This window comes from Anopheles gambiae, chromosome 3 (genome assembly GCF_943734735.2).
Source record: "Anopheles gambiae chromosome 3, idAnoGambNW_F1_1, whole genome shotgun sequence".
Lineage (NCBI taxonomy): Eukaryota > Metazoa > Arthropoda > Insecta > Diptera > Culicidae > Anopheles > Anopheles gambiae.
The window spans coordinates 34,757,182-34,775,693 of NC_064602.1; the positions used below are offsets into that span (position 1 = coordinate 34,757,182).

At 48.6% G+C, this 18,512-nt stretch overlaps 1 protein-coding gene across 4 annotated transcripts in view; it reads right to left on the bottom strand.

Annotated features, from left to right (window-relative positions):
- Positions 1–12,716, bottom strand: part of LOC1271410 (uncharacterized) — a 123,227-nt gene extending 110,511 nt beyond the window's left edge. Inside the window, exons 1-2 of one of the 4 annotated variants that reach the window (XM_061662015.1) lie at positions 12,193–12,716; positions 2,311–2,988 (exon numbers count right to left, since the gene is read on the bottom strand). In XM_061662015.1, coding sequence (XP_061517999.1) covers positions 2,311–2,602 — 292 coding nt within the window. In that variant the 5' untranslated portion in view covers positions 2,603–2,988; positions 12,193–12,716. Of the gene's footprint in view, positions 1–2,310; positions 2,995–12,192 lie in introns of all 4 variants that reach the window. The other 3 variants (XM_061662014.1, XM_061662013.1, XM_061662016.1) reach the window with 3 other exon arrangements.
- Between the last annotated feature and the right edge of the window lie 5,796 nt (positions 12,717–18,512).

Below are 18,512 nucleotides of genomic sequence, written 5' to 3' on the forward strand. Positions count from 1 at the left end.
GTGGCAGAAGTATGAATTTTAAACGGTTTAGATTCGAATCAAAAATCCTGACACTCCCGACACAGAGGGGCTGTAACGAATGAGTTTATCTCGCACGGAGTTTAACCACGGCAGAGGCTAATTGGGTGCTACCCCGGCTCGGTGGCTTGGTGGCTACGTTTTCCACTCAGATACAATCAATTTTCCCGGTCGGTCGGGTTGAATCTTTATGGCGCTTTTTACGGAGCCGGAGCCAGGGTAAAGCAAGCAAGGTGGTACACAACGTTAACTACCCCACCACCTGTCACCTATCAGGCCGTGTTTACCCACTGGAGACTGGAGCTATCCATCATCTCACAGCCCCAAAAGTGCAATCATTATCATTCTACCAGGTCAAAAATGTTTTGAAAAAAAAAACGAGACAAATAAAATGTAAAATTCATTGTTCGTTTTTGTGGGGCAAAACGAGGCAAAACAACGAACTAAACGTACTGCAATTAATCGGCATAATACAAATTTGCTTGCAAAATGCCGACGCGACCGGAACGAAAGCCACCCAATCCTTACGGAAAAGCATTACAAGTCCTTGCAAGACCCACTTGTTGAAGGAAATTCCCACGCACAGTGCCTTCTCTATGTCCCGCGCTACCGTTTCACCTCGACGGGGCGTGCCTGGATGATCCTAGAAGCGGGGTGTGCCATATACCACGCTATTTAAATAACAATCATCACCGCCGTCATCGAGGGACGTACGGTAATATATGCACCCCTTTTTTCCAACCCACTACCGGTATGTGAGTTTTCACTCGTGATCGACGATTCAATTCCTTCCGGAGCACGGGGGCGTGGAATTTTCACATCCTAAAATCACATAATAGTAATAATAAAAAAAAGCAAGGACAGCAGAGAACATGCTTCAGCCACACACACACGAATTCCTTTCAAGGTTTTACAGAAATGCTCGAAACCATCGAGGCATAAGTAACTCACTTACATACGGCAACAAAATTCAAAAATATGTCCCCTCTTTTTTTGGCATGTCAAAAAAAAACCTGTAGAATGAACTCTCCATGGCTTTCGTCCTCCTTTTCCTGTTTTTAGCCCTTCCTGTGTGTAGGGGGAATAGAATAGGCACATTTATTGCCTCTCGATTGCCCGCCAAGGATGTCGCCGGGGTTGGGGCGCGCGAGCGGAAGGTAACTTAACATAATAAACGATTTCTCAATGCTCGATGATATCCCTACCTACCCGGGGCGTGTGCCAGTGTGGCAGTGGTTGTACGGGAAATACGCAATCACGGGTTGATGTTCGCGCGTCATCGGTTTCTTAAATAAATCAAAGGGTTGTTTTCTGTGTTTCCCCCTTTATTCTTATTTGGCACCCCTTTTTCTGTGGAGGGTTTGCCGGTGTTGTTGGTCACATCCTTCGCCACTGTCCCACACTTGAGCACTTGAGCGGGAAGGGAAGCGCAAAAAAAAGAGCGTGATCTTGCACAAGGACTTGCCTACTTCGTTTTTTTTTTCTTCAGGTCGTCCTATTGCGTGTCCTCGCTCAGGACTTTACGCAACCCCTTCCGCAAGCAATGGAGAGTGTCACACATAGAAAAACACACACTCACACACACACACACACCATTGGGATTTATGTTGTGCAAGGGAATGGGATGTGTTTGCTGCTGGCACGAGCCAAACACGCCAAACGTCAAGCAGCATCGGAAAGGAACCCCATTCTTCAAAAGCAAAAGGGTTACGGAGCCGGAGCACACAGGAAGTCTTTAAGAAAACAAATCCCAACACGGCGGCGACCCACGGGATCGCTTTTCGATGACTTTAAAACGATTATTTGATAGGCTGCGCGCTGCTGGAGAGCCGGAGATGATTTATCGGGGAAAAAGGGTTAAGCCAGAAACAGTTGCATGTTCCACCCGGCACGCGCCTGATCCTTGCTTGTTGCGTTGAAAGAAAACATACGTTTGTTTTGTTATAGCTTCTTAATATCCTTTCCTTACAGGGTTTTCCAGGGGTTCTCATAGTTGTGGGACACTTCCTAGACTCTTTCCCATTGGAAGTGAATTGCATACGTTGAAAATTGAACTCTATGCAAAACTCTACGCACCCTTTTTGGACAAGCTCCTTGGAAATTCCTATTGCATTTGTCCAACAAGAGTGATAGAGAGTCCAATTCCCATTACATTAAGTTCATTTCACGTAAGAAAGTGTTTATAAAGTGTCCCACAGCTATGAGAACTCCTGGAAAACCCTGTATGTGTTTACGACGTGTGACGTTTCGGTTTTACAACGCGTTATCCCACACCACCAACCCAACACTTACCTGTCTCTTCCGTCGGCTTCTCGTAGGGTGGCGACTCATCGCCACCGTAAAACTGCCGATAGAGCGAGTGGCGCGAGGACGCCTTAAACTTGGACATGCTGAAATCGACCGCACTGTCGGCGGCCCTGGCCGGCGGAGCGGCGACCCCGTTCCCTTCCGGCGGCGGCGGCGGCGGCGACGATTGGTGCTCCAGCTCGACCGACCCGGACCGTGGTGGCTGCAAACGGTAAAGCGGCTGGTGGTCTACGAGCGCCACTCCATGCGAACTTCTCGGCGCAACCAACAGCGGCATAATCAGTACGCGCAACCCGGGGGCGTCGCGATCGGGAGCTGCCTCGTCCCGTTTTGCCTTCTTTTCTGCTTCTTTTTTATGATCGATCGACCACCAACATAAAAGCACACATATACGCACGCACACGCACACGCGGTTGATCGTTCTTCACTCACTTATCACTGTAATTGTCACACGCGTTTTCGCGGCATCATCATTATTATTATTATTATTATTATTATTATTACAATGCTGCTGGGCTTGTGCTGGCAACAAGCGTTTTGACACAGACACACACACTCAGGACACACTAAGGAGACACCGAACGTCCCACCAATTAGTGTCGGCCCTGGTAAATGATGCCGCTTTTTGATGTCTTTATAATTTACTCATTAGCGCTGCTACTGCTGCTGCTGAGGAGAGAGGAGAGATAAAAAAGGAAAGTCGCCACCAAGACACACCGTTGATATAATGAGATCTTCATTTGGTTAATATTTACATCAATCACAATTACAGGACACGTATAACACACACACAAACATTCGCGATGATATCTTGGTTGAGCGCGCGTTTTCGGTTCGGCGAGTTCTTGATGCCTCCGGGGGTCAAAACAAACACACGAAAACATTCACAGTGACAATGAATTCCACGTGGCAGGTGACTGTCCGTTGCGATCCGTGCGATGCCCGTAACTCGAACCAGGGCTATTGACCAGTTAATCTTGCGTCCAAAAAGCCCTTACGGCCCTAACCTCACACAGGACGGGACAGACACCTGCTGCTCGTTGCTGCTGCCAGATTGATTAGCATACGGACACACCGGTGCCCATGTCGGGTGTACCCATTTCGTCCTTTATCGGCACGGTAAGATCTTGATGTTCCTTAATTGTTGCGCTTGTTGCGGCGTGTCTCTCTCGCTAAACAGGGAAAGAGATTCAAACGATTGGAAAGGTAATCGCGCGAAAGCAAAACGGTAGAGAAAAAAGGGAAACCTAAACGGCTGGTGCCGTCTACACTTGTGCCTTAGACCTTGAGGCATCGGGGCACGGTGCTGTTGGATGTCTTCGCGCTTCCCTATTCCGACCTTCCAGACGCAATGGTCTTTTCCTTCTTTGCGGTTTCGTTGCTCGCCGATCATCGTCGTCAGCGATTGATAAGCATCGAGCGTCCGTGTGTAAGCAGTACAGGTTTATTCATCATCGTCAAAGTCGTTATCAGCGTGCAATGTGTGTGTTTGTTTACGACACGAAATGTGTCACAATCGAAACACACGACTTTATCGGGTTGATTTTGTATTCCCAATAAACAAATTATCGTCACATCAAACCGGTGCCGGTGCTGTAACCATCTAACGCAACGGCGTACACGTAGCTGAGCCATACATACACACACACACACGCATGAGCTCCCCCTCTTCTATTAAAACCGCTTTTTTTACAAAACAGAAACCAAAAAAACGAGTGTGAACATACACCACAAATAACCCTTCAGGGCAAAAAATGTGCAGTGCAGCGCGAGACTATAATGGAAACACCCGAGCAGAATTACAATTCGATTACCGGCGATCATATAATAGCCACAAAATACACACGGGCAATTTTTAACCCCACCAAGCCTTTGATACACACACAAAAAACATACCCCCACACACATATTAAAGCGAAGAAAGAAAAAAAAATCAGAATCTTTGTGCCACCCTTTTTTTTTGGGCTGGAGGCTGAGATCGTGAGAAAACGGAAGAAACGTGTTAGGAAACGTTTTGTGTGTAGATTTTTTCGCCACCTCCGGAGGGCGACCGGGCACCGGGCCGAAAGGGCCACTCTCTGTGTGTGTAAGTGGAGTAAATTTTGCATAAAGAATTAATAATTGATCAATCTAGCACAGTCGATATTTTGATCACCTTACCCTCTTCCCATTCCCGCCATTGATTGGTGTAGCCCAGTGTTGCCCCCAGTAAGCGCAGTGGTGGCCGTGAGGACGTGAGAAAATATGATACCTCGAGTGGTTGGGTGTGTTTTTGTTTCCCCTTCTCTCGCTCTCTGTGTATTCTTTAAATCATTCTCGCCCTATTAATCGATTAGTGCCGGGTCCGGCACTCCCAGCACATCGGACCGGAAATCGCCGGAAATCAACGGAACTGTTGCTGCTGCTGCTGTCCAATAATTGTGCCACTCTTGTGTGTATCGTTGCTTTCATATAGACTGCAAAGAGGATTCCTCTGCCTTCCAGGGAGGGATGGCGCAAAATGTAATGCCCTTCCAGCCATCTTCTCCCCCCTCCCGTTGTCCGTTCTCAAGTTTCATCGTCAAAAATGCTTAAATTTCGTCGCTTATTTTCTGGGAAGATTAATTCATCGCTATTAAAACAGTATTGCGCCTATCGCCGGAAGTGAAGGAACCGATCTGGGCCGACCAAGCCGACGAATGCCCCTCCGGGGGGAAGTCGTCAACGGAACGTTTTTTTTCCTATTGGATTATGGATCCCGAACTGGAAGTTCTTTCATTACGTTCGTCGCTTACGTCCACCGTTTTTCTCGTTTCTTCTTCGCGCCCGGCACCACGTGTTTCGCCGACCAAGCACCACCCCGGGATCGCTTTCGCTCTTGCTTTCCCATCATCAGTGGCAGCACTAGCCCAACCACCTGCGGGGTTCCTCCCGTACACGGCCGCGTGGAGATTCCTTGGCGGCATAATTGATGGCAATTATTCTAATTTATAATGTTTCATAATAATTGTTTCCCGAAAACACTCAAAAACACACCGGCACAACACAAGGACCGTGTCCCGGCGGGAGAATGGAATATTAGGGACTACTGTCAAGCCCACGCACACACACATACACACAAGCACACCGAACATAGTTCCAGATATGTTAATACAACATTTCATTCACAAACTTTAAACCCGACGCAACGGAAGCGCGCGCGGTGCTAAAGGGAACTGGCACGGGGTCGTCGATTACCTCTTCCAGATCGAATCATCTCTACCTGTGTTTTCCCTTTGCCCGCTCCCACTCGTTCCCGCTCGCCGGCTGTTTCTAGCAACTCGACGAGGTGAAAATTATGAGCTTTGATCAAAATCGCGGGTCAAACAACATACATTCTACCTCGTCTCCGCCAGCGACTCTACACGCCTCAAGACGGGGAAGAAAAACCCGCGCATTGGTGATGATTGGCGTGGCGCGGGCAAGATTGTGGCCGCGTTATGGGATGAATTTATGAATGCGACCCAACAACGTGCGCCTATTCGTTCCCAGGCCTGCGCCTGCCCGGGCCGCAGGTGGAAGTAGTCAGTTGTGGGGGCTATTATTTATATGCGTTTAGCGAAAAGGAAGTCGGTCGGTTCCTACCGGTTTCGGGCCGCCAGGCAGCAGGCATTCGAGCGCCTCGTAGGTTGGTGGTGTTAATTGAATTAATTATAAGCCCGAGACTCTAAGTCGAAAAGGGACCGCCCCACGGCGGTCTGCACACCGCCAATAAGTGCATTAATTACAGTATCGAGAGACGCACAAACACGAGGCATTGCTTGGCAGCAGTCGAGCATGGGGGGCGGGAGTGAGCAAGCAGCGGCACTGCACCAAATTAAAATGTAGCCAGCAGCAGCAACAGAAGCAGCAGCTAGTGCCAGAGCTAGGGTTTATTTTAAGGGCACTGAATTTAGAATTGAGCGAGATAAAGATCCTTTTCTTTCGGTTTTGTTCCAACTGGTTAATCTAAACGCGCACGTACAGATATGGAAAAGCGCGTGATGATTCCGTGTTGTGGAGCCGTAGCGGAATGAATTTTGAAGGGGGGGTTTGTTTATCAAACCCATTTCCCAAGCAAAACTGGACATGTTTGTTTCCTCCAGTGAAAAAAGGGCCCAACATCCTCCCATTTCTCCCTCCATCCCCCCACGGCTTGTACCACGGTTTTTAATCCACCAAACAATCAAACGAATTAATCAATCACCAACCCTCGGCGTGGCCCGATAAGCGTATGCGTATACTTCATTGAGTTGCCAATGCAGCGGGCGCTTGGTTCCGTTCTGTTCGCTGCCCGGCCGGCTATCGAGACTGGGATTAGAGCCCATTTAGATAAGCAAGAGAAAAAATCCCCCTTGTCCAAAAACATACTACCCTTTAGCACTGTAGGATGTATTCCGGGAACTTTTTTTTCCCCGTTTAGCGCCTCGTGATGGTGACGAAGCCCGATGACAAACATACACCACCCGGTGGCTTCTGTCCACCCCGCTCAGTTTCTTGAGAGCCTCTTCGGGGCTTTTTTGTTGCTGTTTGTTACTCAGGTTTTTCTCCGACGTGTCGATAAATCCTATTCATCAATTCATAGGTTCCGGGGCTGGGCAGTAAGAGATTAGGTACAGAGGGTTTTTGCTTCTCATTATGACACTTTGGTGTGACTGGTCGTCCTCAATGAGGGGGGAGGGTACACACAAACAATGCACAAATGTCCGAGTCATGGAGCCTCATTATCGTTATGCAGCAGGTCCCCGCTTATCGCGCTGGAGAGGTAGTACACACTCAGGAAATTGTATGTGTTTAGCATTTCTCACTCTTATCGTCATTGGGAGCTGATTAAAATAAAGCCAGACACATCGGGACATCGATATTGTGTGGTTAAATTCAACCCTTTGTCTGGATTATGCTTGGCACTTGTGTGAGGAAAGAAATTGTAGTAGGTCCAACAACAAGAAGAGACTTCAATAATTTAAATAAAAATTACTAACAACTTATAACGGACGGCTTGCTCTGAAACAGATACGTCCAAAGGATTCAACCATATCTTTTGCATATAGTTTTGCGCTTAGTTTTATTGGTTATTCGTAGACCTTACACCAAATAGGACGTTACACCAAATAGAAGAAGTTATTAGCTGGTACAAGATATTCCGTGCATAGTTTGCCATTCTTCATAAATTCTGATTAAGAACTCTCAATTAAATTCTTAATTTATACAATTCTTGTATATCATACGTATCGAGAGCTTCCATTACTTCAGATGGCGTTCATCGTTACTTTGGATGTCAAAATGCGAACTAGAAAAAAGTCCACCAATCTTCATACATGTCGTCTTTGAGCGGAATTTTTGAAGATATGGTCATCGATTATAAATGACACTTGACTCATCATCATACGCACACACACATTACATGGTTTGCGCGATCACTCCTCTTTCCCTGTCACCAACCTGTCAGCTATCTGACACTGATAACACACTTAGGGCGTCCGACTGCTCCCGAGAAGCCCGAGAAGATGATACATACGTCCATTGCGCTTCCCTGTAACACGTTCCACGATTGATAGATCGACGATGCTTCAAATCGTTTGAACTAACCGTGCATTGAAATCAAACTGGAGGCAGTAAAAAAGCGAGGTTTGTCCATTCCAATTTCTCACCTCCAAGCTTATCTGCAACCTTATAGGCATAGGCCGGTATTCAAATAAAAATCAGCTCTCCTCGCCATACTTCACACCGTTATTTCTAGAGCGCTGCTGCCAGTGCTATCAGCGCAGATAGACGATAAGGTTGGTTCAATTGTGCTAAGTTTAAAAATACTTGTCATTGCAATATCCATACGAACGGCAAAGGGGGCCTATTCCTATGTTTTATTACAACCTTTGGCTCATTTCCACATCTCACGGTAAATTGATTGATTTATACCACGCAGGAAGACGTGACAGTCGCGAAACTATTTATGGGTGGCACAATTATGGGGGAAGGTTATTTTTCTATTACAGTTTTCACCCAATCATGCTCGTTTCGGTTTGGTGATGAGCGTTAGTTAGCTTGGATCACGTGTATTTTAGCGAACGGAGGATTCCGTCTGGGAGTAACACTTCCGCGATATAAAAGGCACCATACACCGGGTGTTTGCTGATGCTACGTTTCTCAACTGCCAGCCCAATTTGTCACTCCGTGAAGGGGCGGCAGTACCATACCCAACCGAAGCTGTCAAAGATAAGCGTGCAGCATTTATCAATTAAAGTTCAATCCATTACATCATTTCAGCGCCTTCGTTTCGTCGGAGCACGAAGAGAGAGAGAGAGAGAAAGAGAGAAACACAAAAAGAGGGCAAGGAAAGCATGACATGACCCAATACGAGCCGAGGCGGGGAGCTCAAACTATTCAAATGATAATTCAAATTTTACGTCAACGTGACAGCTAACAAGCGACACGGTACATACAAACACACACACACACACGAACGTGCAGAAAATGTGTCGTAGAAGTTTATTACAAAATATGTTCCCTGGCACCCATTCTTGCACCAATTGCTTCGGTTCACCTCAACCCGTTCCCTTCTCGCCTTCAACATCAACCAGAAGGCGACAAAAAATTACGTACAAGAACCGTCAGACACTTGCTGCGCCGGGAAAGAACAAGAAAAAGAAATGACAAGTGAAAGAAAATGAAAAAGCAGACATGAGGCAAGAACAACCCCATCGGAAGTAGTACGCTCGCTCGGTCGCCAGGGGCGACCCGACGAGAACTCGCAGCGTATCTCATCGATTTACCCCAATCGACTACACACCTGGAAAGAAGGGGGTGATTCGGTGTGTGTGTGAGAGCATGTGTGGGGACGGAGGGCAAGGGCGCCGGTTAAACGTGAGCCAAGCCAAGAGCTGGGAGGTAGCGGAAGCGGGAGAACCTGCTGATAAGAAAACGGGCCGCACCTTAAGTGTGTGTGTTCTCGGTGCGCGTACTTTCGTTTGCCACCTTGAAAAAAAGTAATCGATATCGAATCGTTCGAAGCAGGTCGAACCGCCGGAGTTCGTGGCCTTCTTAATCTTGCACGTTTGCACGATACACGCATTGGCAAGGTGCAAAAAAAAGGAAGGCGAAAGTGAGCCGATGCATGAGATGCTGTGCAAATGAAGACAAGTGTCGTCATGAAGGCAGACCACGAGGATACTTCCCCCAAAAACGGCAGACGCGTCTAAATGGTGGCGCAAGGCGCAAGAACTCACAAGACGAAACGTGTAACAGGACAGGCCTACATGACGGGTCCATTGCTCCCAACGCAAATATCATACCGAACGCAAACACATTAGAACTCTCTCCTCCCGTTTCATGCTGCTTGCCCCACAGATGTTTGACTCCGTGAGTCAGAACCACTTCCGCTCATCAGCAAAAAAGGGGCAACCTTTCCTACTTCTACAAGCCATATTTCGTCACAAAAGCCTTCACCGGTGGTGCGCTTGCCGCCCGAATAATGACCGTCGATAATGAGCCAGGCTCCGTGTTTGCGTGTGGAAATGGCGTGGAAATGACGCCATTGGAAGGGGGACGGTGGGTTCGTGCGACTCGACTGATGCCGCCCGATGACGTAGATGTCATCCGGCCTCGTTCGGCGTGGTCCCGTTTTAACCCAACGCGCTCGTGCGCTCTTCCACAAGCAAGGGCGGACGGCTACCCACCTCGATTGCTGGCGGCTATTTGCGCGGCTACTTTGCCTTCTGTACCAATCTCGACCGACCGACCGACCCGACCGAATGATTGGCCCGAGGGCCCCTTGTGTGCACTCGAATGATGAGCCGAGCGCAACGTAATTCCTGGTCTTGAAGTCTCTCGTCGGCCTCAAAAGATGGGGAGGTCGGCAGCGGTTCGAGAAGAAAGTAATGCCGACGGCGACGTCGATTGCGGTTCATGTGCTGGGTTGGGGCTGCTGCTCGTCTTAGATGAGCAGCGCGTTTCATCGGTAATCATTAGCTCGCTTCCTTAAAGGTTGAGGCGCCGACTACACTCTCTCGCCTCGAAAAGAAGGCCCGATTGAGGTTTTTGGGATAGTTTGGAGGAGGCAAAACAGAACTTACACACATACAAAACATACACACACACATAGAGAAAATCATTCCTCTGATGTGTTTGCCCGATGTCCCCCTGGCTGCTTCCGCTTTATTTCATCTCCCTCGACACGGTGGTGGAAGATCGTTGCTTCGTTTCACCATTTCACCCACGAGTAGTTTTGGGTGAGCTCCTTCATTCTCCTGGTTGGTCGGTAGACAGGTGAAACGAAACCCTAAGGACTCGACCGTGGTAGTTGCGGTGTGTGTGGGCAGGAAATCATGCGTGACGAAACGATGACGACAAAAACCGCAAGATGGAAACGAATGCGATGGCGGGCGATCGATGAAAACGGAAGTCAGCTGATTGCTTGCGGGTTGGAGGGATGGAATGGGAAAGCCAACAGGCGATAGAGTGTAGTATGGGATGTTTTTCCCGGGGGCCACCCAACATCCCTGCCTGTACGCGCGCGTGTCTGTGTCTCAGTGTTTGTGGGTGTAGCAATTATTGCGGTAGGTTATTCGGCCGGAGGTCAAAATCCCGAGCGCTGCTGCGTAGAAACCGGCAGGACCGGCCGGCCGTAAGATGCTCTCATTAATTACTCTCGGTCGTAGGCGTGATTCGTCGCCGGGGAAGCGCAAGAACACGCCGAAATCTCGGATACGGATCGATACGGTGCGTTCGAGTTAAAGCCAACAAATATGCCAACACTTCAAAACCGCAGGGGCAACAGTTTCGGCAGCAACAAGGCACAGCAAAACTGCATTAAATGGACCAATGTACCAGGATCGAGGCGCGTAGTGTTACACTTTACAGCCACTGTAGTTTAATTATTCCCTTCGCAAAAGGTGTTTACGTGCGGACAATGTTCACACGCATTGCCAGCAGGTGACAACACCTCGCCGAGCGGCATTTAACAGCCACTTCTTGACATTAAGCAGGGGGGCTGGATTTAGCATTTTAAATGTCGCCGGCACCGGTGCGGCTGCGGTATGAATTATACAAAGCACATTTACACCTGATGATGTACGGCGTACACTTGTCGATGGCGATGCTGTTTTGTAGATTTTGTTGCGTGAAACACTACTGGGAGACATTGCGTTGAGAGGTGAAATTCCAACATCGCTGCATAAATCAGCAAACGATTGTCCGTGTGTGTGTGTGTCAATTGGCACAGCAGTTCCCATTCAGACGGGTGACAATCAGGTTTTACAATTGGTTTTGTTAAACGTTGTTTAACTTTCGTACCATTATTCCATTCACATAAAACTTTGAGACGACCTTTTATCTAACCTTGTTTTCGGAGAACGGCTAAAACGGTTTCACACTGGAAAACAAAACACTCCTAACAACAATCATCTAAACATTGACGTCTGCCACTCATCTGTTGTCCACCTTCTGTGTCTAATGATGACGATTTTCCCTGAATAAACCAATTTCCAGTACCACTATTTCTTTGCTCCTCCGACACCATCTTCGGGACAGTTGCAAAACGGCCACTGTTGAGGGGCGATGTTTTGCCGACGGCTTTTCACTCACTCATGGTAAAGCGACTCCAACACAAATTGCCCTTTTTGGATCTTTTTTTGGGGCACTGTTAAGTCATGTTGCTATGTAATGTATGCTTCAAGCACGCTTATCAACAGAACATTTGAATTCCAGGAATCCGATTCGCTATTTGCGTGTAATCTTGTGCGTAACACACTTTTGGGCTTTCGTCGCTTATCGCTTTTAAAGCTCTAGTCACTCGGATGGCGATGATGAAATAACTACACAAACACAGGTGCTACACAGATATTAGGGGTGCTAACATCACACTTATCACGTTACCTTTTCGCTTGATAGGATCACTAATATTGCACGACGTTCCCAATCGAGCAACGCAACAACGGAACAAGTTCACTTGTAGATATCTTAACGTCTCACACAGAACTATTTTGAAACATAAACATGTTTTTTTTTTTATTTTTACTGATCACTTTAAACGACACAGAATTGTATGGAAATTACACCCACACACAATTAATTGCCACCGTGGGAAAAGTATCCGACCACCGACTGGTACCGATCCACGCGACCGAGATTGTACGGCACACACAGGATTCACACGGCCCGGTACCGTTCGTCCGCGACGTCACAGGAAGTGTAGCGCGAGTTCGCGAGTTCGGGGCCAACCGAAAGGAATTGGTTGCGTACACAGACCAAAAAAAACCACCCCCGGGAGCCGGGACAAAACACACTCAGCGAGGCCCCGGAGAGCTCGAGCCAAAACAACAAAACGTCGGTCGCGCTGCGGTTGGCGATATCGAATTCGTCGATGATCTTTCAGTTCAGTTCAATACCGGACTGCCCTGCTGGTCGCGCGATCTGCCCCGACAGCATGGAGCGTTTCGTTCCCCCCATTCGTTTCGGTTGCTGGGTTGTGGGAGTGGGTGGGAAGGCAGGGACAGCAGGGACGGATCGAACGGAGCGCTGCACAGGGCGGGTAGGTGCAGGTGCGTGCTACTACTCACCCTTCCAGGAGGGTATCGGTGTGTGTTTCAGTGTGCGAGTGAGCATTTTTTACACACGTACACGGATATGTGTGTGCTGTATTGTGCGCACACACGACGACGACGACGATAATAATAACAACAATAAGGCGCGATAACAACATACACACGCGAATGTTTAGTAGCACGCGCGCGCCCGTTCCGGTGTTCCGGTGGCGAAAAAGAGACCACCGCTAGACCGCGCTGTCTCTACGGCGGGGCGGGGGGAGGTCATTTTCCGAAAGGGGGAGGTAGTACGAGGGGGGATGCTACCACAGGATATCATCCTCTTGGTGCTGAGCTTTCCATTTACCTGCTGTTGCTGCTCCCGAACTCTGCTGCTTGTGTCGGCGCGGGAAAATGTATTTCGATATTGGCCTGGCGCGCGCGCTCGCTTGAGGCTCTTTACACACACACACACACACACAAACCCGGCTTACCACTACTCTAACAGCGGAGAGGCGAGGGAGGAGGGGATGCACAATCAAGCAACAGGAAGTGCTGCGGGTCGCGGGAAAAACCGACCGAGCGAGAAAGAATGAAGGTGAGAGAGAGAGAGAGCGAAAGAAGATCTCGCAGCACCGCAAAGCGAACGAGATTTCGGAAGCTCTCTCCACACACATGCGTTCGTCTGCCAGTGCCAGACCGAGGGGGACTGAAGAACTGCTTTCCCGGCACATATTGGTCGATGTTGCAAAAATCGAACGCTGAAAGAAAAGCGGCTCCTTCTGCTCCGGCTACCGCTGCTACTGCTGCCCTTTCAGTTTGGTTCTGTGTGTGCGAAAAAGTTGACGTTCGGTGCTCCATTTTTCTGTGTGTGTGATTGTGTCTGTGTGTGTGTACATCCCTCTTATCCCCCCGATGCAGAGGGTAAACAATCCAACATACATGCAACACACAAACACAGCTACAGCGCAGCAATTGTTTCCCCTATTTTAAGGGTTTTCTCCCCCACCGAGAGACAGAGCGAGCGAAAGAGAAAGAATGAACGAGAGAGCTTTTGCTTGCACCCACACAAACACACATACACGTTTACTCTTGTCTGTGTGTTTGTGAGCGTGTATACACTGGTCGATGAGAGGGGAAGTTGTGATACGCACGTTCAAGCCCCACTTCTACCCTTAGTCGCTCTTTGTGTGTGTGCGTGTGAGGGGTTGAAAACTTTCAAAACCATTCCCCTCATCGCATCAACCGCCCAAAAGTGGGATTAAAAGTTGTGACTGTGTGTGGGGGGACTTGGTGGCCACTTTAAAGCCCGAGCGCTCCCGGTCTCACAGCGCTGTGGGGTGGTTTCATGTGCCTGTATGTATGTGTGCCGGGTTGTATGAAGCCCAAAACACACGTCGGTGGGGGAAAAACAAGAGGCCCACCTAGCAGACCTACCAATTCATTCCTCCATTGCAAAAGGGGAAGCACTGGAGAGAGCGGGGGTTGGAGGATGGTGTTTGAGGGGTTGAAAATTTTCAACCTTTTTTTTCCTTTTCTTTTGCACTTCCCAGCGGGCGGTGGGCTGCGAAAGGTGGGAGCGAAATCATATTCATATTATTATTCTCCAATCAGAGCGACGGGCGAGTGCTGCTTAATGCGCGATATTGTATGCGCGTTTTATGTTAAGCAGATGATAATAAGGCTGCCCAACGGGGCGGGGTGGCTGCGGGCCAGTGGTGAACCGTTCTTGTGGTGACTCTGACCGTCTCGCTCGGGCCCACGGTGGCCCGGCAGTGCACCAAACCCTCACAAAAGGGGTTGGGTTTAACAAAAACGCGCCACCGGGGTGGATGAAAATTCTACAACCCGACAGCCAGCAGGCCAGCCAGCCAGCCAACACTACAACAATGCCCCCACACAGATGGAGCGGAGAGTTATTTTTTATTGTTTTGAAAGGTGCCTTATGACGTTGAACCGCGTCATGGGGCGGGAAAACACAGGGAAAACAGTGGGAACAGTGTTGCTCCTTGCAATGTACATAATGGGTTTTTGCCAAAAGGCGATGCACCACCGGCAAATAGGTGTGTGTGTAGGGAATTAGTTGGAAATATGATTCCTCCGAGCTGAGCTGTGCGGAATAATTGCTTTCCACCGAATGGTAGTTGGTTTCCCCCCCAAAAACGAGAGGATGATTAATTTGGCAACGATGTTATGGCGGATATGGCGCGAGAAAACCCCTTTCGTATTTATCAATTCCATCGTTAATTACTAACAACTGAAGCAGTCTCAGCTTGATGCTTCATTTGACACTTCCTAACAACAACAAAAACACCGGAAACCTTCCTTTAATCCAGCTTTAAGTCAGCGTTTGGAGAAGAAAAACCTTTACCTTGCCCATAGGCTGCACCTTTTCCTTTCAAAGGCAAAGGCATCCAAATTAAAGCTACACGTTTCGGTGGCACCAGAAGCAAAAAAAAACCACCACGACGAGGCCATTGCTGCCCATCAACCAACCGGGAGGAACGTGTCAGCAAGGCTGCTGCTGCTGCTGCAATGCTTTATCGATCCGGTCAAACGCCATTGACCTATAATTCCGTGCCTCCGTCCGGTCAGTTTTGCACCGAAGCGAACAGAGCGAACGCTGGGCAAGCAGGGCGAACCAAGAACAGTTTTATTACTTTTATTAGTTTGTGTTGCGGCGAGCGCTGCGAGTTCGTCTCTACTATGGCGGGCTTGTGTGCGTGTACGTGCGTGTGTGTGTGTCTGCTTTTCTGTGGCTCAATTGTGGGCCCACTCTGCCCACTGCCACGCGTTTATCCTTGCAGCCGAAAAACAAGCAGGCAAGCGCTAGATGAGCGCGTAAGATTCGCGGTGCTGAACACGACGACCAAAAAGGACTCATCCCAAGACTCGGCCTGCTCCGCGAGAAGAGTGTGGCGGAAGGGAGAGAGTTCGTTCATTCATCTGCCACTAACTTCTAATACTACGACCGACTACTATTACTACTCTGGCGCTCTGGCTACCTCACTACCTCCCCCCAGCAGCGTCTTTTGTGCCTGTCCACTTCGAACTCATTGAGCTGATGTTGTGGGGCAAGGCAGGCAACAGGAAGACAAGTATCGCAACACACTTTCTGCTGCTTCTTCGTACAAACACACACTTTTAGCGATATACCCGTGAGACTGATTCGAATCGGAAGTGTAGTTCCGGAGAGGGGGCAGGCACTCACCAAAAAACGCCCGACAAAACGTAAGCATAACTAGCGGCTAGAGGGCACCCCGTAGGTGGTCACCATTTGTCTGACAGTTTCCTGACCACGAGTGTGACGATTTGAAGGATCCTGCAGTGGTTGGAGGGCCGGCAGCGGCAAGTGTCCAAACATCTTGCGGCATATCATCTTCAGGAATTGTGGCAAACTACTGACAACTAATGCTGCAAGACGCTATCGACAGGTGGCTAATGATGGCCGGGGCAAAGGTTAAAAGTGACGTTTTCGGCAAAGTTTACCAAGTGTCAGATGAGGTTTTATTGAGTGCTGGTGGTTGTGGTGGTGGACTTGGAATGATTGGAGCATTGGAATGATATGTATATGTCTACTGACGGAAGAAGGCACCCTGTACGACGTCTTACGAAAGTAACCAAATGTACCCATAGTATGTGGGATGGACGTTAATTGACATATTGTGATGGGAGTACCTGTTGACCTCGTCTGAAGTCCTGGAAGTCGTCAAAATAACGAACCTAGGACGTTGGATACACTTCAAGCTTTCTTCTTAGAATGTTTGTTCAAGCTAGTTGCAAGAAGCGTCTATAAAAGCAATCAAGTAAAACATTGTAACGAACTTCTTTTAAATTCTTTCAGAAACTCCCACTTGCCTCAAAGTCTGCTTGGCCCCTCCGCAGTCCTTCCAGGTATCGTAGCATTAAAGCCTCATAAGAAGTGGAGCATTATGGCTAATCGTGTTTACGATTATGTCGATACTAACCATTTCTAATCGTGGTGCGTACACCACGCTAGTCACTGTAGCATATAACTTCCTCATCCGTTTGCTCTTCCTTCCATGTTTACCATCCTTTCCGGCACACAGGCAAAAGGCGCCATCAAAGCCCTACACCTCGCCGTGTGCGAGTGCACAGCAAGTAAGTGGATGGTGTGCGAATGAGATCCGTTTGATTAAATGAATTCACCGGTCAAACGATAATGTTGATTGCATTTTGATCTCGGAATAAAACCGGGAAGCTACTTGCTCCGACGGTCCGGTCGTCCATCTTCGCCGTTGAATGATGCAAAAGGCACCATCGTTTCCAGGAGTTTCTACACCCATCCAAAGCCAATGGAACGAACGAACGAAAAAAAGGCAGCACACGGTTGCAAGCACACTCTCACGTGAAATTGAACCACCAACCACCCAGGCGCGGCACAAGCACTTCGAAGTGGGCGTGAAAAAATCATATTCCTCAAGCATTCAAAATTCAAACAAAGAGCGAAAGAGAGCCTTTTTTCACTGGGCCCGGGCCGATAGTAGCCTTATCTCGGGGTGCTTAGGTCCTTTGACGCAGAAAGCGGGAAAGCGGATAAAAGTATGGCTAAAAAAAAGGTAAAATAAACTGCTGCTAACGCCTCCCTTTTTGTAAAATTCACATTCTCTACGCTCACGCCCGCACATGATAAGAACCTTGTGGCTTTTGTGTGCGTACGTACGTACGTACGTGTGTGTTTCTTTCTACCATTTCCCAACATTTCCACCGCTTATCTAACACTCTCTTTTGAATGTAGTTGAACCGAAACGCCTGACGTAGTTGGAGAGTGAGCTGAGACCATGCCAAAGTTTTCGGCCGCAGGGGGGGGAGTTTTTTGAGACATAAAAATATCCACCCGGCCACACAACAAGCACCATAATGTGTCGCTGCTTTCTCTCCATCCTCCAACAAAAACCGTCACTCGCTGCTATCAATGGCCTATCCGGCCTGTCGTTCTCTTGGTCTCCCTGGCACACGACCACATGTGCACACGGGAGGATCAACGTTCCCGATTATACAGGCGTCAGAGCTATGACGAAGTTTTCATGCGGGCGAAACAGCACGAAGCAGCCGAGCGAGATGCACGAGCTCTGGAGTCGAATCGAAACGGACCGACGAAAAACCGTTTGGAAAATCCCGTCCATAGATTGTCCGAGCGCGATAAGAAGTTTGGGTGAAGGCGGGGAGGGGTGGTTGTGGACGCCAAACGAGCATTAGAGCGAAGAATATAATAAAGAATAATAAAATACTCTCTCGTCCACCCACAATCTAGCCTTTAAAGACGATAACGGGCAGGAGAAAGAAGGTGGGCCGCTAGTGGTTGGTTTGGACGATGAAGAAAGGTCCTCACAGCTTCCCACTTTCTCGACGCTCTACTGGCAAAGGAATACTGAAATGCTGGAATACATGAATATAAAGTCGGCAGCAGCAGCAGCAGTGAAGGAGCGCCTTCATCTAGAATATGCATGCCCGTACTGATGGTGCGCTTGCTCCCACACAACCACATTCATATGCCAATTCCATTCGTTATCAAACCAACGTCCTCGAGGGCTCCAACTACACCTTCCAGCGTCCTATCGGGTCGATATTCTGCACCATCAATCGACTCGAGAAATGCACATTACGAGAAGCTTTTCCGTCGCATAACTCTTCGCCTTCGGGAGTAGCCGG